The following is a 21384-nucleotide window of genomic DNA, read 5'->3' on the forward strand; positions in this document are numbered from 1 at the left end:
CCAAATAGCCCCACCAACTGGGGACCACATATTCAAATACTGGAGCCTCTGGGAGACAATTCTTAACTACCACAGTAAGTGCTCGAGAGATTCAAAACAACAGATGTCTACCACAGTGCAGTTTAATTATTAACTTCTAGATTTGGCCATAATAGGCAGTTGGCTCTGGTTTTCAATTTCTGTTAGAAGGAGAGGATTAAAAAGTCAACTATTTTAATAGTTAAGTCATTATTTTTAGAAGACATCTCCAACTTGTAAGGTACTTTCTAGCTAATAAATCAAAATAGGAAGCCACCTCAGTCATTTCCTTAATTATATAAGAGACTTTCTTGGCCCCAAGATGTCATCTTGCTCAAAGTAATACATTCTGTGAGTGCTTTTCTTAGGCTTTTATGTAGCTAAAATGACTCTGCTATGAATATTTTAGGCTGAGTTTTTACATTTGTGTTATAAGGTATTATTAGTGCAAACTTAACTGCCTGTCCTTGAGACATAGCGATCTGCAAATAACTGACTGTACAGAATCTTAGCTCTACCCAAGATACATGAGGCTCACTGCTCCGGGGCTGCAAAGAGGCCCTTAGGGTTTGTATTTAGACTTGTCATGAATCTCTGTTCCTAAGTTTATACAAGATAGTGTCAGTTGGTTATATCCACCGTCACTGGCTGTCCATAAGTCAGTAGCTCTGCATTTAGTTGGCAGTGTAGTGCTGTTGTTCTTGTGGGATTTGCCTGAGATGAATCCTGAACTTACAACAGAAAGAAAAGATCAAAGGATTTGCAGCTTTGAAGGAGAGGAGAGTCCAAGGCTTTCAGTGAGTTGGCTATATTTCTAAGAGTTTTTTCTTAATTGTGAAAATAAGAAAATTTATGTTGAAGCCTTGAATGGACAGATGGGAAGGACCTAGAGATCGAGTTTTGGGGGCACAGCAGAAAGAGGGGACATGTTCCAAGAGAGAAATGGCCACCAGTATGGGCATTGTCAACAGGTCTTACAGAGAGAGAGGCTCTGAAAGAGACCCATGCATGTACAATTTGGAGCCTGTGGTAACACTGCAGAGTGGCTTCCAGAGTGAACAGAGGCCAGACTATAGCCAGCATGGGGCAAATGAGGAAGGAACTGAGTGAGGGTAGAGAGTACAGCTTCTTCAATTACAAGATGGTTCTGTAGAAAGAGTAAGGAAAGGAAGATGGCATCTAACAAGGGGGTCAGCATTAGATAAATTCTCATCCACTTGAGGAACTCGTATGAATGGGAGAAGAGCATGATGGGGTAGTTTGAAATGGAGGCTAAAATGAAAGTAAGGAAGAGGGTCATTGGGGGAGCAGGGTAATAGGGACAAGAATTATGTGTATTGGCTCCTGCCAAGGATGAGAGAAGATGGACCTTGGCAAGGTCATCAGGGCAAGACCTGAGAAAGGAAGGCCAGTGGCCTTTTCAGTGAAGCAGGGTTTTGAGGTTCCCTGCTCTGGAGGGGAATTACATATGACCTAAGAGATGTGAATGTCAATCAGCTGGAGTAAAGAAAATGATCATGGAGTGTTGTGGAGCTGTGGGTAGAGGGGAAAGAGGGGGGAGGGAGAGAGCCTGCATCTGGCTAGAGTTCCTGTGCTCTGGGCAGTTGGATGCAGGAGGACTGCCGGACACTTTCCACTGGACCCTGGTTGGGCATACCAGGTTCTCAGTCTCGGGCATTCCACGTTGGATACAGCAGAGGAGCTGAGAACAGAATAGGGGCCCCGGAAGAGGGCAGAGGGAGAGATGTTCCCACGTAGGCAAGAATCCTTAGTCTGTGGAGCACAGGAAGTCCTTCTGATGGAAGATTAGGCACAGCTCATTAGGAGAAAGCCTATCCCATTATCCAAGCACATTAGGCCTTGATGAACAGAGACAGTCTATGGTTTTAGAGCTTTATTGTAGAAAGGCAGGGGGGAAAAAAGGTAGAAAGAGAGAGAGAGAGACCGGTCATGGCCAAGAAGAGAGAAGGGGAGAAGGAGAGAGAGAGAAGAAAGGCTAGAGAGTAAGAAAGCTTAAAGAGAGAGGGGTAAAAGCTTAGAGACTAAGAGAGAGAGTAAGAGGGAGAGAGCACGGTGGGGCCACGCAGCCCCTCTTATAGTGGGCTTGTTATCTTGCTGTTGCTAGGTAACTGGGAGGAGTCTAGCTTGAAGGTCAGAAGCTTGGACATTGTGACTACCTGCCACATGCTTCTCCTGTGGGGGCTGTGGGCGGTAACTTCAACAGGAGCCAGGGGTCCTGGAGACATGAGGGAACGCCTTCTGTCCCATGTAGGTGAAAATTACCACCAATGGGTTTCACTGGGCTTCCACCTCTCAATTCCACTGGAGACCAGCTTGTCTGTGCTTAGCCCACTGCCCCACAGAGTGTGTTAAATATCTTGTAAATCTTTAAATAAACATGTAACACATGGAACAAAGAATTAGGACTGGGAACTGGAGGAGGGATTGATGTCCAAAGAAAAGAAAACAATATAATCAATGGGTTTTGGGTGGTTGTGGCACATCGGTTCCAAAGCTAGGGAGAAAAAATACAGCAAAGCTTGATCATGTCCTCTCACCTGGAAGAGAAAGTAGAATTAAGTCCTGTAAACATTAAGAGGAAGAGAGGCTTAGTCCAGTGCCTGGCACACAGTACCTAATAAATAATGTTGGAAACTGCAAAATTTGCTATATAATACAATGAGCTAAAGCCAAAGGTAGGGTAAGACTGAGAACAAACAGGAACCTGCTAGGCAGTCCCTAGGAATGAGCCTCCAGAATTGTGCAGTCTGCAGCCTCTCTTAGCAGGTACATGAGCTGAGAGGTTGGAGCCATCAACAGGGTCTCCCATGGCAACAGTCACAATGGATGCTGGGCTCCAAGCTTGGTCTTAAGAAGTAAGTTGTTAAAGAGGTAGGGCTATTGAGAAAGAAAGGGCTCTTGACTACAGTTTCAAATGACTGTCATTCAGTGGTGGATATGACCTGGGCAGCTAGGTTGTAAGCCCAAGGACCATGGGAGAGACAGAGCCATGTAACTGTAAAGTCAGTGGGTAAATCTTTGTGATTGTCACTGGGCATCAAAGTAATCAACCCCCCCAGAGGTACCCTCTATGTCAGGGGCTGCTACAGAAGTTTTGTCACCTGGAAACCCTGGTTTTCAACTGAGGACAACTGTTGATCGGAGTGATTAAGAATGAGGTCATGGGGTCCAAAAGAGTGGCATTTTATCATCAACTGCGTTAAGACTTTCTGGGACAAGATGATTGGGGGAAAGTCAGTTTTATTGTTTTAAAATCTTGCCAGATACCTGTTTATATTCCCTACGCCCACTTAAAATACTTTTGGCAAGGAGTTGTGCAGGAAGAACTTTGAGTATATGTAAGGCTATAAAATAGATTACAGAAAGTCAGGTCGAAACCATTAGGAACGGCTTTAGGGAAGGGTAAATACACAGTGATAGAAGTGGCTTGTTGGATTAATGTGGGGAAAAGGCCACTGTGACATTTTTAAACACCTGTCCTGGGCCCCTCTCTTCATACCTTGTCCTATTCACCCTCAATCCTGAATTCCCAGGTCAAATCCGTATTCCACCTCAAGATGATTTGCATATCTGCCTTAGAACTGATTGCAACCAACAGGAAATGGACTTCACTTTTCTTCGTGGGGTTTGTGGCCGGTGATACAGTACCCACCTTTCTGTAGCTCACAGGACTTTTCTGGGGGCAGAGCATGAGTGACTTTTGGGTGACTATGCTTCTTATTATCCCCTTCTGCCTTGAGTCCGCTGAACAGAGTCAATTGTCATCGAGATATGTTTTGTTCATCTGAGGGGAAAGCAAGCTTTGTAGCAACCATTGTTTAAGACTGTCCATCAACAACACTGATCCCGGCCCTCAGCCTGTGGTCACCCAGGGAGCCTGCCATCCATATGTTTTGGGGACACAGGCAGGTATTCGAGGGCAGGGTTGATGCTAATAGCACCATCAGAAATGTCTAGTTTGGTTTGGACCTGAAGCCAGTAACTGTGATGTGTAGCACACATACAGAAATAAGCCCTGCCTAGGTAGTAATTTGTACCTGGTTTTGTCTTGGTAACAATAGTCAGGTAAAGTCCCTTTAATGTATATATTTATCTATGTTGTAGTTCTCAGAATGTGGTCCCCAGGCTGGAAGCATTTGTATCATTCAGAAACTTACTGGAAGGACTGATTACAGGTGCCATTCACTCTTCTTGAGTACCTCTGGGCCCAGGGGTAAAGGCAGCCAGTTGCCCAGCCTCCAGCTAACTGACTACCTTAAGCTCAGGCTCAGCTGCTTGGCATTGTCTTCAGCCCTGGCTCTTATTTATTAGCATTTTCTGGGGGAATGTCTCACCAAGTATCAGTGCTTGCTCCCCACCAGTAGGATCTGTAGGCAGCTAGTGTCCTGGCATCAGCTTTTGGTACGTTCCAGTGGTTCTAGTTATGCTCACAGCTAAGGACCATTGTTCCATAGTTATCCAAGAAATGGCTCTCCAGCCTATGATGTGGTCACCCCAAACTGACTTACTGAGAACAGCTTGACTCTTGCCAGAGTTGGACTTAGTTATTCATATATAAAGCAATCATAAATCACGGAAGACATCACAGGGTGGAAACATTTCTCTCCCGTTTTCTCTGTTGTTGACCTGAGCAACTGAAGTGATGTTTGGCACTGAGGAGGTGGGACGATCACAATGCTGATGAATCACATTGACAGTCAACCAGGAACTGAGCTTCCAAGAGTCTCACAAAGGACAAGCTGGAAGAATGGCCTCTGTTTGGGGCTGGCCTGGGTTCATCTGTTCCTGGTCCTCCAGAAGCACTGAGTCCTCTTTGTTCCTGCCTCCTGCACATCTGTACCGGATGTCACTGCCTTGAGTCGGGACTCATAAAGCTATCTGTGGGGTTCAGTCTTTGCCGATGCATTTCCCAGAGTTTAGGGGAGCAGATTTTCCCCTCCCTCGGGGGTAGAGGGCTGATGAACAGAGGTGTGATCCCAAGTCTCAGTGCATGCCGTGGACTTCCTATTTGGAAGGTGTCGCTCACCTCTATTTTGATTTATACATTGTTCCCTGAGTACCATATATATAACAGGAGGTTCTTCCTCATATGGTGGGAAGGATCCCTTCTGAGTGAGATTTGAGCCCAGTATGGATTTCCCCGCAGATAAAAACCCATTCATCCCCTGAGGAGCAGCTGCTTCTGCTTCAGTCCCTCTGGTGGGGAGACCTCAGCACATACATGTTTAACACTGCCAGAAAGTTGGGGTTCCTGAATTTAACCCTAGGAAGAAAGTTTGTTTATAGACAGAGTTGATTTCAGCAGAGCAAATCTCATGGCCGGTACATCAGAGTGGAACAGTTCAGCGTTGGTTCCCATATCTTACCCGAAACTCCCTCTCGGCTCCATCTTACTTACTGCTTCCATTGTCCTGTGAGAACATTCTTGCTTTTTAATCGCAGTGTTCTCTTCTGTGTGCCCTTCTTGGCAAGCCTCTCCTCCTTGTTTGCCATAGCTGTTTAGGTTGCAGCTACCCCATGATTCCAGATTAAAAAAAAAAAAAAAAAAAGATCCAGATTTTTATAGGTGAGTTTGCCCAGGGCTCATTGAGGGCTCACTGACGTCAGGCGAAGTTGTTGTTGCACCTTGAGGTCCGCTCATTTACCTCTCCTCAGTGATACACAGATTCTCTGCTTCCACACGAAAGAAAGCTCACTGTCCCTCCAATCTCACCAAGGTCTGGCAGCTGATAAAGTCCTCAGATTACTATTAAGGCCTGGCCTGACTCTGCAGCAGCTGTGGCTTGTGAACGATATGGTGCCTCTTCTCCCCCCAAGAGAAGCTGCAAATGCCTCTTTTGCAGCACTTTCCACCTTTGTACATTCAGACAGCATAAAATAGAGTGAGAAATGAACGCTAGGCTCCTGTTTGGGGATTCAGTGCACAGCTTAAGAACTATTGAGTTTAGCCGTTTCCTGACATTGACTTTCATAGCAACAGTTTAATTTGGAGAAAATCTGCTACCTCAAATGACTAAAAGTATTTATGTGGAAAATTTTCCAAATGATTGGCTTTACTGTGTTGCTATTTTCTTTCCCCATGAATATGTGAGTATTTGGCTTTCTCCCAAGAGTTCTTTTCTGCATCACTTCTCTTCAGGAAAAGACAATTTTCTATCCAGAGTAGAAGCGGTTCCCGGAGTCTTCCTCTTTTTAAGCAAAGCATTGTTTGAGTTTAAGCCACAGCATCTGTAAGAAATTTAGAGTCGCCGTGTTGCTGGTGCCCTTGAATTTTCTCAAAGGTTAAGCTGATCTGAACAACTTAGAGTACATTCCCCGCGGAGTGGGCCAGCTTGTGTTTTCGGCAGCCCTGGCCTGTGCCTAGCTCCCACCTGTATCAGTCTTGAGGTTTTTCTCCACAGTTCCTCCATCTTTCTTACTCCTGTAAGTCTTCAGTTACCTCGCCAAAGTCTGGTCTTGCCAACATCAACAATGACTCCCCATAATTCAATGCAATGATAACTTTGGATTATAATCAATCTTTCTGTAACATTTGACATTTTAGGTCTCATTTTCCTTATCTTCCTGGGACCACTTATCTTCTTTGTTTCCTAGTTTCCTCTTTCTTTGTCCCCTTTTTAAGAGTTGTGTCTTTGGAAATCAGCCCTAGATCCATTCTCTCCAGACCCTACACTCATATTGTGGAGGGCAGCCATCTTCCCTGTGATTCTAGTTCCAATCTGCTGATGGAATTTTCCTATCTTTATCTAGTCCAGGTCTAAGAACCATTTCTGTGCCAATCTGAAGCCTGTTTCCTGTTCCCTTTTAAGTTCTCAGCTGAACGCTCTTGTTTGCTGTGAAACTGTAATTTCTTCCTATTGCTGTCACTTTCCCTACCCCTAAAAAAAGATAACAATTTGTATTTATTTTATTTCTTCCTTAAGTCCACATCTTTCCTGACCTTCCTCCAGTGTCTCTTTCTCCTAGAGGATGAGAAACTACCAGCTTGGTCTAGATTGCTCTATCTCGCCTCCCTGTCATCTGTCCTGCATCCTCCTGTAGAGTTCTAAACATCTCAGTTCTTTGTTTAAAACTCTCTGCTCTCCTGCTTACAGAGCCTCAGTGTGACTCTCTTATTCCCTCGCCCGGAGGCCATGTCACCATTCATTTCGCCATATTCATATGTGGCCTTACTGGGTTTCTTTTCAGGCCCCAAAACCCACCATGGTCTCTCATCTCTAGACTTTAACATGATCCTTTCTTTTTTCTGCCCATGGCTGTTTTCCCACCCCCAACCCCCCGCCTGCCCTCTTTGAGTCTTAGGCTCAGAATATTTCTAAGACATGCTCCCAAGTATGGCCCTATGACCTCTGCCAAGGCTTTGCCTCATTGTCTCATCAAAGCACTCGCCCCCAAGGCCCATCTCACAGTTGCCCTATCTTGAAGCTTCTGGTAGAGTGCCGGGCCATGACAGGAGCATATCACCCAGGCTGACTGGCCACTGCACATGCCTGATGCAATGTTTAACTCAAGGTCTGGCAAAGGTCAAGAAATAACTATTAAATGAAGAATGAGCCTAGAAATAACCTGCGAGCCAGCCCTCTTGATGTTACAGATGTAAATAGATGCCACAGTCTCATTTGCAGTTTCCTCCTTGCCAGTCAAGCTCCCCTGGCAAGAACGAATACTACTTTCCCAGAAAGCAGACAAAAAAACTTTGTTGCAGACAAAGCAACCTATACGTCCCACAGGAAGAAGAACTTTCCAAGGTTCTGAGAATTAGCATATGGTAATTGGCAAGTCCCAGGGTAACTTTTAATTGAACCTTCACAGAAGTTCACGTAGCTTGTACTCAGTGCGGAAATTGAGTAGAGCCTCATTAGGGAGGTTGTGCCACGTCACGCCTTAGTGGAACTGGAGGGAATGGGAACTGCGGCTCCCTGCACGGAGGCAGGCGAGACAGGGAGCATGCTGGTCTGCAGCCCTTGAATCTACATGCTGACTCCTGACACCGGAGAGAATGGCAGTATGACCGTGACCTTCAAGGAAGGCTAGGATTGCCCTTCGCAGATCCCACAGTAACCTGCCTATTTCTTGAGCCTTCCTTCCATCCTCGGCCTGTGCTCCTCCTTTATTGCCAGTTCGTGAGCAAGCAGAATTTCGAGAACACCCCTCCCAAAAGCACAGCTGAGGAAACGAAATGACCGCCAGGCTCAGCCCACCACAGCTTCTCTGCACCGCTCTGCTGCCATTTCCCATTTCCTTCCTGGGTTCGATGCTGTCTGTGACTAGGATAAGACCAGAAAGGTGCCCATCCTCAGGTCTCCTCCCCACCCTTACTGTCTCCTCCTCTCTGCTCTCACCACTCCTGGCATCTCCAAAATCCTCATCCTACAGATGGCCAGATGGACACAGCTCAAATGTCCCTCCTCTGTGAGGCTCTTCTTATGAACCTCAACAATCCAACAAGTGGCCACCTCACTTTTCTGCAACACCAGGGGACCATATGTGTACCTTCCTGCCAAGTCTGAGAACCTTGTTTGGTTCTCAGGCATGTCTTGTTTCCATGTTAAGTTATAAACTTCTAAGGAAGACAATTGTATCCTCAGCATACCCACGCTGCCTAGTGCAGTAGGTGTTTAGGGACACTTGATGTAGGAGGAGAGATCTAGGGAGAAGGACCGCACAGAGGTTAATTGCAGGGGGTGGGATGGTGGAGGCTAAGCTTCGCTGCTGAGGAGAGTTATTCTGGGTTACACTTCTGCTCTGCTACTTAATGAGCGTGAGACTTCTGACAAATTACACCATTTGTCCGTGCCTCCATTTCTGTACCTGTAGAAGACAAAATTATATATACAAAATTATACCCTCAGAGTATGATTGTTGTGAAGTGTTAAAAGAAGCAACTGTAAAGCACTTAGTACAAGACCTTTGTCTCCTGAGCACTCGGCATATACCGGAATCTCCAGAGTGGAAGGGCCAGCAAAGACACCTCCGTAGAGAATACTGCAGCGTATACTAAGGGCAAAGGGCATCTGTGACTAATGTGACAAAGCAAATTAAATCCAAGCTGTTGCCCATAGAAGGCCAGCATGGCTTCCATCTTCCTAAGAACTCGGGTGCCTGCTTTTTGGAAATGGTGGATCTCCTCTCCCAAAGTCAATAGAATCACTTTGACAGGAATACAGCTGTAATCAAGGCTACTCGATACTCAAATACGGGCAGCAGAGAGTGATGATATGTTTTATAAAATCGAGAATATGTTTTTATAGAGCAAGGTATGGTATGGTGGGAGGGGGTGCCTCAATGGCCCATGCTGAGGTACCAGCCCAACCATGAGAAGGGTATCATATAGAACAGAGATTGTTTGTGGGCATGGGAAAGGGAGTTGAGAAGGGAGTAGAGGAAGAGAAAGAGAAGGGGCAGAGAAAGACAGAAAGAGAGGGGAGGAGGAGGAGGATGGGAGAGGGGAGGGGGAAGGGGAGGGGGAGGAGGAGGAGGAGGAAAAGGAAGAGGAAGAGGAAAAGGAAGGGGGAGGAGGAGGAGGAGGAAGAGGAGGACAGGAACACTTCGAGGACTGGGAGAGAGAAAGAGGTTAGGGAGAGAAGAGTGTCAGAGATCTGAGAGAGTCAGAGAGGCCAAACAGTCCCCTTTTTAGCCAGCCAGGCCTACCTGGCTGTTGCTAGGTAACTGTTGGGTGGAGCGGAGAAGGAATGCCAACAGAGAGGGCTAGGTGAGCTCATACACGGAGCCATGTTTTAATGCACCCTGTTTTAATATCTGATGATTTGAAAGGAGATGGGGAACTATTGCCGAAGGGGAAAGTCATGTTTTTGCTGCCATCTACAGATGTCAGAGTGCAATTTGTAAAGTTTTCTAACATGCCAATAAGCCCACCTCATGGAGAGACACTATATACGAAGCATAGTTTAAGTTCTAGTCACCTAAATAATTTAAGCACATTATCACAGTAATTTTTTTTTAATCACACTTTCTGAAAGTATGTGCATTTAGTCAGGGATTCAATCTTTATAGCTCCTCAAGCTATGTTCAGACTTGTCATCAGAAGGCTGTGTCATAACTCAGGACCGTGTGATTACTGCTCAGGGCACCTCCGCTGTAGCTACGGCAGCTAGCCGACAGGGTCAGGGTTTAAAATGGTGGCAGAGAAGTCTGAGCTCAGCTGGGTTTTAACCAGGCTTTCCTGTATCTCACTGGTTACTGGAATCACTGTAAATTGCCTCTTATTGTTTGGATTGAGAAATCAAACCAAGTAAAATCAAATGGTGGAATAGCATCCCTTCTGAGATGGCTCCTGGTGCAGTCTTGTCTGTGTACTCTGTATGTGTGTGTGTTAATTATGGCCCATCTACCTGTCCTGTGTCGTCTCTTTTCAAAAGGGTTAAATATAGACAAGAATTGTTGGAGAAGCGTTTGTTGGAGAGAAAAAAATTGGTCCTTCAAGAAGTCCAGGAAGAAGAAGAGAGAGAAAGGCGGCTGGAAGCCCTACGAAAGCAGGTGTTTTCAATTTGGAAATTTTCATTTGTTTTTTAAATGTTTCTAAGTGTGCTAATGATATTATTACTGGGGCTTAGATCATGATATCTGCTATACAAAGTGTAACTTTTCCAAACGAGGACATGGTTTCCATTCCCAGGAGCCAGTGAGGTTTATGTTGAACCCGGTCCAGTTTCTTGATATATTTAAAGATGTTTATCAGCAGCATTTAAAAAGCTCTCTCCCCAGATTTAAGTGTGTCCATATCCCCTCCAGTTCATTATCCAAACAGTATCTGTTTGCATCAGTGAAACTCTTGTTTCCAGTCAAAGGACTTCCCTGTCCTCAAAAATGTGGTAGAGCAAGATAATCCACTCTCAAGTGGGAACCTTTGCTTGGAAAAATCCCACAGTCAACAAGCCCGCTTAGGCATCACTTTACAAATACCCCCTTTGTACAGCATTAACAGCCTCCCATGGCCTTGCCTAAGGAAAGGAGGCAAAATAGATAAAAGTAGACAGTGCATGGCAAATTTTCTTAAGAAACTGAGAAGTGGGATAGTCCCTCTGGTAATTTTTCTGAACTTTGACCCCTAGAGATTTGTTCAACTGATAACCACACAGCCTAACCAATGGGAAGTGGCTGTGTAGTCCCCTTTCTGAGTGAGTAGAGGTTGTACAAGCCCTGGCCTTGATTGTCCTTCAACACTGGAACAGCTGGCTAAGCATTCAATGCCAGAGAAAACTTGAGTCATTTACTTAACCTGCCTTGGCTCTATTTCTTCATCTGGAAAATGGGAATACTAAAGCCAGTCCCTGACCCATAGGTTTGCGGTAACTGGAGTTCAAATTTGTGAGTGCTTACTACGTGCAAAGCCCTATTCCAATGTTCTCGGTGAAACTTGGCTTGCTTCCTCAGTATCCCTTTGAAGTGAGTATTATTAACACCCCTGTGTTGTAAAAGCAGAAACCAAGAGGTCAGTTGCCTTTTTCAGAGTCCCAGAGCTAGTAAGTGCCCAATAGGACTCCTATGAGACGGCTTTCACATCCTCCTCCTCTTCGATAAAATAGGCTGTAGAGGTGAATTGGAAGCATAAGAATATAAAGTCTGTTATTCTATATCTGAAAAAATCAAATTATTCAGTCATTAGCAAAGAATGACACACTCTGACTTTCTGGAGGCAGACTTAATGTCACAATCCCTGAAGACATTCTTGTTTCGAATGTAACTGGTTGCTACAGAATCCACGTGACTAGAACTTCTACCCAATAGTCCTTGGAAAGAAGGCATCCTCCGCTCTCAACACACAGAATCAGTGTTGAGAGCTGTAATATATGGCATTTGAGCTAGGAAACCTATAATAATTAAATTACAGTTGACCCCAGTCATTTTATTATAGTTTTGAAATGCCATTTACTTCATGCAAATTCTTGACTTGCAGAATTAATAGGCAGGTGTTGGTAATGGTGCATCTGATTGACAAAATTAGTGGCTTCTTCTCATTAAGATTTGGGTAAGAATAATTATTACTATGCAGGACAAGGACTTCTTGTTAAAGGACTCTCTAGTTTTATAGTAAAATGGCAACTCACTGTCTATAGCAGTCCTAAGGCATCTACTCACCTAGTACAATGGAAGTACCCCCAGCTTGTCCAGCAACGACTGTGCAATCAACTTTACCAGAAAGCTTCATGCTGATACTCATAGCCATAGACTGATAGCTGCTGAAATATGAATTTTTGTTTGCTACTTGTCATTTTCCGGGTGGTTTTCAGTGTAAGACTGCCTTTGACTTTTATCACACAGATGAATTTGCATCTGAAATCAATCATGATTGTGACTACTTAACCATTAACAGATGATTATAATCTTTAATGTTTTGTTTGACATGGGTTTTAACTCCTTTGTAAGTAACTGGCACTGGCCTGGGTTTAATATTCCTTTGCTCTTTCCTCTACAGCTTTAGACTTAATACGAGTTTTTTAATGGTCACTAAACAAACCCATAGTCTTACGCAGAAGCGTTTAGCTCGTACCCCCTCTTGAGTGGCTATGCTTTCTCTTCCCTTAGGTTGCTGTTGCTGTCCAGTCTGATCCAGTTAGAATGATGTCAGAGACACTGGCCTGGAAAGCAAAGACAGGTGCTGAAAGTGAGGAAGAATTCATCCTTCAAAAGCCGCTCTTCACACTGACTACATACAACGAGCAACAGGTACTTATGGGAATTGCATTACTGGTGCAAAGTCCGTGCTGAGAACAGGGAGGATTGATTGCTCAGGTGTGTGCTCTGAGTTACAAATTGTTTTTTAATATTTACCCAGAAATGCCCTACATATTAGCATATTATCTCTTTGTAAATAATAATACATAATTGCCGTATGAATCTTAAATATTATAAAAGTGTGACATAAAACAAAACAGCTTAAAATCGTATCTGTCACTGAAAAAGGTTTTGTAACATTTTATTCAAAAGTCAATAGTTACAAAAAAAGGTCGTTGGTATTTCTTTAAGGTTCCAAGATTTCTCTGTCGTATTATGAGTTTATATTCTAAATTCATGGCATAGATCCTATTAAATAAGCAACTAATGAGACTGACGGGCAGCACTGAAGACAGCGATCACAAGTTTTGTTCTCAGAGCTGAGGATAAAGCATTTTTCTGTGGAAACCCCACGGAGGGATCGTGGAGTTTTTTGCAGAAGCTTAGAGTGTGTGTGGGTTGTGGCTGGACCTGAGAAGAGACAGTTAAAAGAAATTTTAGCAGAGAAGGGTAGGAAAGAAGGCATATGAATGAATGGATGTCACCCAAATTAAGGGAGTAAGCAGTCAGGAGTTTTACAGAACTAGGGAGAACACAGCAAAATCTCAAGAAACCTGTTGCCAAGCGAGTTCATAGTGCCTCCCCTGAGTGCTGCATACTTAATGGTGAATAGTAAGGTCAAAATTTCGTTCATTAGTAATCAGATATTTATGACATAGACACTGTATTCTGGTTCTGTGCAAGAGGGTAGCTCTCGACTCCACCCTAAATGGGCCAGACTGATCCTTCCTGGAGGAAGCGACTCTCTAGGCCAAGAAGGGAAGTATTATATTCAGAAATAGTGCACAGCGTGAGACCAGTTCTGTGCTGGATGTGGGGAGAAAATGGAGCGCTCTGCCCTGGCAGTTGGAGAGATGGCGCTTCTGAGCATGAGCAGAGTTAAGGATCGTGGCCAGTTGTTGCTAAACTCATTCAAGATGCTTTACAGTTTAAAGGGAAGAGAGGCTGATGTGTGGGAGAATTACGTTTTGGACAGTGTAGGTTTCTCTGCGATAGTGCAGAGGCAACTGGACACTGCACAGGCTAAGCTCAGAGGAAGGAAAAGTCCTAAGGCTCTGGGCCAAGCTATCAGGGGTTTCCCAGGCAGAAAAGACCCAGAGAAGGCCCTTCCTTGAATGTCTTCACTGTGCGACAGAGGCACGGGTACAGAATAAGTGCTAAAATGAGAGTGGAACCTTGGGCTAGGGCCCAGCCGTGATCCACCAGAAGCTTTTCTTCTCAGACATCTGACCTTTATCCCATGACTAGACATGCTATTTTAAAGCAGGTAAGTCAAATGATGACATTTGTATTTTATCCTCGGATCTCGAATGGAAAATAGATGGATGTTGGGGCAGAGGAGTGGAAGTGGTGTCGAAAGAGTCATGCACAGCTCCGGCTGGAGAGACGGAGGGGATGAAGAAAGAGAGGACGATTCCAAGCCAGACAAGTACCGCAGTTGTGCATTGTGGATTCAAATCCACGCTCCAGATTTACTGGCTGTGTGGGCTCGCCTAAGCTATTAACATCTTTATGTTTGTTTTCTTCATCTTTGAAATAATTACTTGCAAAGTTCTTCTGGGGATTAGAAATAATAAATATCGACTGCCTAGGATATCGCCTGGTATTCAGCAGGGATTCAACAAATTATTGCCATTTTGTGGCACTGTCCATTAACCATATAAGAACTCATAGGAAAAACAGGCCTGGGGAGGTGATGTGTTTTGTCCATGTCGCGTTTAGGGTGAGGAGGTCTAAAGTAGCCTTTCAAAAAACCTGATTACTGATTATGGGGAGGAGAAACCTCTCTCTTCACTTACTTTTTACTCAAAAAAATTGGATAATAATAATAAAAAAATGTAAGGCTCCACAGCCCTGGTGCTGGAGAAGGAGGTGACTCCCAGAGAGAATTCGGGAGTAGACAGCATACGAATCGTAGAGGGAGTGGGAGTCCTTGAAAGTGGGTCAGAATATATGGAGACAGAAGAGAAGACTGGGTCCTAGGCTCAAATGATTGTTTCTCAGACAGGGACCTTTGGGTTATTCTGGCCTCACGCTCCTCACTACCCCAGCCCCGTGTCCGATTGGTTGTCATTGAGTCCTCCCTCCAGACTATGTCTGACAGTTAGGTCGTCTCTACTTCCACACACATTTAGGTATTTATTACTTCATGTCTAGACAGTCCCGGTAGCCTCCTGATCTCCTCCTCCTTCATCTTTTTTTTCCCCTACCACTTTAATTTATCCCGACTTTATGATCAGATTCATCATATGCTGCCACAGTTGGATGCTAAAAGCAGAAACAAACACCGTGGCACTTGCTAGCATGGCCTTCAAGGCTAGGAGATCCAAGCCCCAGTCGGAGTGTCCTTTCTTCACCAAGCTCCTCAGTGGCACAGTCTTTTGCCCATACTCCCCTCATCCTAAAATTGACCTGTTTCACCTCAGCTTTTGAATGTGAGGCCTTCCTGTCCAATTAGACCCCTCTTCCTCCCTCTCTGACTACTGGAAGGTTACGTCAGACTTCAAGGTTGCCCTGGTTGTTTCTTACCTGAGAGCATCCTCATGCCAGCAATGCCACACACCTCCATGTTTCTCTACATGAGGCAGAGCCTCATGTTAGTTATCCATTACCCTCCTATTGCTCCCATTTATTCGAACTCATGGAGGGAGCTATTTTCGGATGCTTTTGACTGTATCTTTTAGAGAGTTGTACCATGTCAGACTCAGGTAAAATGTCCATATGTGGTTATCTCTCATCATGACAAAGAATGTGTTGACATTTAAGATTCATAGGAAAGGGACTAAGGGCCAGTCAAGTAAACATGAGAACAGAAGCTGGGGTATCTGTTTGTCTCCTCCTACTTAGCATGGGATGGGTGGGGCATTCTCTGCTTGAAATAGAAATCCAGCCTCAGATTCTCTTTTTTAAGGAGTGGGCATGCGTTTATGTGTAATTTGCACATTAGTAAATGATAGCAAGGTTAAAGTGGCTGTTAGAAGATGCTCAGGGGGCTGGAGAGATGACTGAGCAGTTGCATGCACTTGGGGATCTTAGTGCATGCAACTTAGGGGCCTGGACTCAGCTCCCAAGAGCGACCTCGAAACTCACAACTTCCCACAACTCCTGATCTCGGTTAATTCCAAATTAACCAAGATCACGGGGCTTCTGTTACCTGTGCCATGGTAGTTTGGATAAATACATAAACATTACTTACAAGAATTATTGATTCCATAGCTACATTCTTTCTGTTTGTTAGTTTACAATGTGATTTTTGATATTCAGGATTCATTAACTAACTTACCACACCTTCTCCTAGCCACTGCAAGCACTACACATGCACATGATACATATACATGCAAGCCGTCATACACTCATACACTTAAAAGTATGGCTTTCTTAAATAACAGTGCCTCAAAAATATATTCTAAAGATTGATTTTATTTATTAAAGTAGATTTATTTTACAATCCTTTATCTATATGCTTTTAGCCAGCAATAAATAACCATTAATAGTACTGGAAGTAAGGTTCTTTTATTCCATTTTTTAGTAATTTTAATATGTTGTATTTGATTGATGTAGTACATAATATCAAATTCACTCTATGTTGGAAATGATGCACTGGAAAGTGACAGTGTGAGAAATAGTGTGGACATTTTCAGTAAAACCTCTGCAGTCACAGGACGAAGAAGCTTCACCATCTAACCATCGACCTTCAAACATGATGCGACTTGGGAAACAAACCGGAAGGAGAAGATGTGCTTCAGCTAAACGAGTTATCGTGTGCTTAAATCCCGTTTTGTTTGTTTGTTTGTTTGTTTGTTTTGTCTGCAGATAATTTCCGATCCTCGACTTCGATTTGAGTTAGCACTTCGAGAAGCTGGACTCCATAAAACACAGTATGCCAAAGAGATGTTACCAAAAATTGGTCCTCAGAAGCCTCCAAGGAAGGACACAGAATCGACTGCGTTCAAGGTCTAGAGGGTACATGAGAAGGAACACTGCGTAAATACGGATCGTGATGGGCCTGCTTCTCAATGCTTAGAAAAAGACTGCACAGAGAAATCACAGCATTTATTAAACAACCTTCCCTTCTTTAGCTTCAAAGTTTTGTTTACCATTTGCTTTTTCTTTAAATAACATGTACTATTACCAAATTTACCAAAATTATCAGACTTCAGTATTTATGTTGTCATTTGGCAGGCTGTTATTTTGGAGGGTTTTTTTTTTTTCTTCTATAAAGAGGAGCTGAAAATAACCATTTTCAAGGGTTGTCTACTCCACAGGTACATGCATTTCAGCTTGTTACTTCAGTATTTGATGTTTCATTATGGAAGCTTCATTATTATTAATACATCTATTGTTTCTTGGTTATTCAAAGAGGAGATTCAACCTTTCTCTAAATTTAGAAGTCAGTTTGGAACATGATGTTTATGGCAAACCCATTACCTGAACAATCTCAGTTTACAAATCTGGCTTTAAAAGAAATTAGACATACTGTCACTATCACGGGAATACCTGTTTTTGTTTTTGTTTTTGTTTTTATTTTTAACTGAGAAGACATGGCAGTGTGGTTGTTTAGAAAGAGAAACTGAAATTTTATGATACTTGAAATATTATTAAAAGTTCCTAATTATCTAAGAAATCCCTAGATGAATTTCTTGAAAAGAAGTATCTCAAATAAAGCTTGCCTATAAATTTTTGGCTATCTATCTCCTAAAGGAAGCAAGAAAATTTTTCAGTAAGAAAATGTGTTTTTTAAAACTTCTAGGTGCTAATCACAGTAAGGAGACTGATGGCTTTTTTTTCCCCTTTATTTTTCTTTGCTGCCATTTCCTGTATTTCCTGTCCACATCTAGACCCCAGGGGTGTTATCTCTAGGTAGTTCTGAGAATGCTCTGAAAACCACAAAACCCAGGGCTGAGGATGGAGCTCAGCTAGGACACTTGCCTAGAAAAAAAGCTCTGACTCTGATCCCCAGCGCCCCATAAACTGGATGTGGTGGGAAACACTTATGAGTCTAGCGCTTGGGAGATGGGAAGTAAGAGCATCAGAGGTCAAGGTCAACCTTGGCTATATAGTCATTTACAGCCAGCCTGCAATACAGGAGACCCTGCTGAAAAAAAGAGAGAAAGATAGGAGAGAGCAGGCAAGGAGAGATGAAGGGGTTGGGAAGAGAAAAAAGGACATCACAGAAAACAGGCTGATTGGGGCTTGTCGTGACCACCCGCAGCATGGCAAGTGTGAGCAAAATCAGCCCAGCCTGTCAGAATACATTGGCTTCTCTATAAGAGTTCTATGGAGTGGGTGGAGGTGGAGACCTTATCCACATCCCAGGATCCATCCCAATGCTTCCCTACTTCCGCTCTTTACAGCAGTATAATGTCTCATAAGAATGGAGAAGTTCTTAGGAAGAGGTGGAGAGTGGTAAGGCATGGTTGTCTTGGGGGGGTCTTTCTAGGGATCGAAGTGTTATTTTATGGGGCCCTGACCATAAACCCATGGAAAACTGCTGTGCCAAAAATCATTGTGTGCAAAACAGCGCGATATGGATGCTGCTGAGCCTGTGGATCCTTACTGTCCTGGATGTCCACACCAAAGTCATGGGATTGTGTTCGAACACTATTGACACATTAACTCTTTTACACTCTCTTAAGAGCTAAAGATTTGGGCTGGAGAGATGGCTCAGCAGTTAAAAGCAGTGACTGCTCTTCCAGGGGTCCTGAGTTCAATTCTCAGCAACCAACCACATGGTGGCTCACAACCATCTGTAATGGGGATCCGATGCCCTCTTCTGGTGTGTCTGAAGATAGCGACACTGTACTCACATAAATAAAAATAAATAAATAAATGTTACAAAAACAAAGTGCTAAAGACTCGTTGCTGGAACCACCTTGGGCATGTAGCACTGCTGTTCTGAGAGAAAGGGAGATGTCCTACATTGTGGTTGTGAGGGAAACTGAGTGGATATATGCATAGCAAAGCAGACTAGCCATTGCCTACACCCAGACTCGGTCTCTGACTGTTTTCTTTATTATTTTAAAGAAGTTGTATTAATAGTAAATGTTAATCCCTGAGTACACACTGAATGCTTAGCATTAGCATGTGCTTTCTGTATGATACTTGATCATCCTCACAGCCTTATGATAGGGTTCTTGTCATTTTAAAGATCTAGAAATAAGTTCAGAAAGATAAAACAATATACATTTATTAGTTGCCTTCAAATAGAGGCCTTAAACCAATGGACAATGTCCCACCATTTTTAAGTGAAATGAAAGGAAATGATCTGAAATCTGAAAATCAATATACACATGAAAAGATAAAAGTGCTTATTCATACCCCTAGTGAAAGACCATTGCCCACTCTCCTGATGGTCAGCATTGCCAATGAATGTAGTAGCCACAGAAAAATGCCAAGACTGGATAAGGTGGTAACAGGTCTGTAATCCCAGCTGTATAGGTGAAGGCCAACCTGGGCTACATGATGTATCCAAAGTATCCAATGTCTCCAAAGCCAAAGGAGCACAAAGCAACTGTATGGTAGAACACTCTTACTTAGGAACACTTGGGAGGTAGAAGCAGGAAGATCAGAGGTTCAAGGCCAGCCTCAGCTTTATAGCCAGTCTGAGGCCAGGTGGAGTATATCAGACATTGTCTCAAAGAAAGACAAAGGAAATAAGCATGTGTTAGTGTGGATTGGAGAGCTCTCCTCTGCCTGCTGAGGTGACACTTGTTACAACCTTTGACCCAGCAACTCTCCATCTAGATGCGTGCTATCAAGAAACTCCTACACCCGTGTGTAGGGAGGAAGAAATGGGGCTTCACAAAGAAAAACAAGCTACATCTCATCAGGAGTAAGCTGGACGGACAGAAAAACTATGAAATATTTGTTTATAGAATTACATATCGCAAAGGAAATAGGGAGAAATGTATTGATATGGACAGGATATTTACCAAAAGGAGTGAAATGTCATATTTCATTTATCTAAAAAGAAAAAAAAATCCTGCCAAGATAATCTGTATTGCTTATGGATACAAGGAAGACAACAGAATAGAGAAATGAAATGAAATAAAATAAAATAAAATAAAATAAAACAGTGACTAGGGAGACAGACAGCATTGAAGAGCCACAAGTTCCTGAAGCTGTTGTATTGCTAAACCAGGGATGTTGTTACAGTGTTTCTGATTATTTGGAGTGCATAAATATAGTTTATATAGTTACAGGCCAAATAAATTCCAGAACAATAAAAAAGCAAATAATTAAAAGCATAATGTATACATGTACATCATCAATAGTAGTTTCAGAAAGTTCTGTAGTAATAGCCCTAATTTGAGTACATTTTTGAGGTAAGAAGACCTGTCTCTTCTTGGCAATATTGCTTTCTTGATATATAGAATTCCCTTAATGTTTTTGTTCCCCAGTATAGTGCCCTGCTACACTTTGATCCTTGCTGGTCTAGTTTTCCCGGGTGGCTTAAAAAGAAAAAAAAAAAAAAAGGAATATGTACCTAAGAACACCAAGTGCGTACGTGAATGTGTATTGGCTTATAACAATAACAAAAATTTATTTCTTGGGAGTGCTCTAAAACAGATTGAAACTGTCCTGAAGAGATTGCTCAGCAGTTCAGAGCACGTGCTGCTCTTGCAGAGTGCCACAGGCCCTCTGGGTCCCTTTGTTTGCGTGGACGGGTCTCTGGGTGCAGATGGTCAAGGAGTTGGCAAAATGACAGACAGATGCACACAGGAGATCGTGTAGAATCTGAATGCATTTTTTCAGGTCAAACATCAAACTTTTTATACTATACAGCAGAATAGCAAGAAACCAGACAAGATACAATCCACCAAGTTACATAATACAAAAGGAATGTATACATCAAAGGAAGGCAGGGACCAGGCTGCTGCCACTAAGAAGAGAGCCAGGTGTAAAGCTAGTCTATTGTTAAGCCCATCACCAGGGGTTCTGCTCTAGCAGACCTTCTCATGAATAATGCAAGACCACAACCCCCCCCCCCCTATTTCCTGGGCCCTGATAATTGCTAGTAACTTTTAAGTATCTGTGGAGAATCTCCATTTGTCAGAAGAATTCACCAGCTTGCTTCTAATATGCAATGTAGCCTGTACTGAAGATTTCTATCTCAGTGGGATTCCTGGCTCTTTCATGGTATTCCCTTGTTTGGGTGAGATTTGCTACTGTCCTTAGTAAATACTCAGCAGACCAGCCCTGAGCTGCTGGCTCCATCTTTTGTAATGCTTAATTAGTTACTGAACAGGTAACTTCCTTACTGTATTCCTACCAGATTCCAAGCTTGTCGGCTTCAAGCATTTTCTAGGACATTGGAACACTGGCGAAGGCTCTGACTATGTCAGAATTCAATCTTAAAGGACACTTATAATAAAATAATACTAAAAGAGAGCACGTGGATCCATACACCAGACTAGCTCGGGGATAGGGTATGAGTATACAGGTTAATGAAAACGCCAAAGCTCCAAGAGGTGAGTTTCTGTGAAACTCTTTGCCTCGTGAGTGCTTTCAGGCCTCTCGGCCTGCCAAGCAAACTTCACTGGAGTGTGA

The 21384-nt window shown here is 43.3% G+C and overlaps 1 protein-coding gene across 3 annotated transcripts in view; it reads left to right on the forward strand.

Annotated features, from left to right (window-relative positions):
* The window catches only part of Ccdc148 (coiled-coil domain containing 148), a 274321-nt gene extending 255685 nt beyond the window's left edge, over positions 1-18636 (forward strand). For all 3 annotated transcript variants that reach the window (XM_085834898.1, XM_085834899.1, XM_085834900.1), the window contains 3 exons: positions 10419-10536; positions 12586-12726; positions 16648-18636. In XM_085834898.1, the coding sequence (XP_085691024.1) occupies positions 10419-10536; positions 12586-12726; positions 16648-16794 (406 nt within the window). In that variant the 3' untranslated portion in view covers positions 16795-18636. The remainder of the gene's footprint in view (positions 1-10418; positions 10537-12585; positions 12727-16647) is intronic.
* The last annotated feature ends 2748 nt before the right edge of the window (positions 18637-21384 follow it).

This window comes from Mus caroli, unplaced genomic scaffold, assembly GCF_978045245.1.
Source record: "Mus caroli unplaced genomic scaffold, Mus_caroli_1 scaffold_2, whole genome shotgun sequence".
In the NCBI taxonomy this organism is placed as follows: Eukaryota; Metazoa; Chordata; class Mammalia; order Rodentia; family Muridae; genus Mus; species Mus caroli.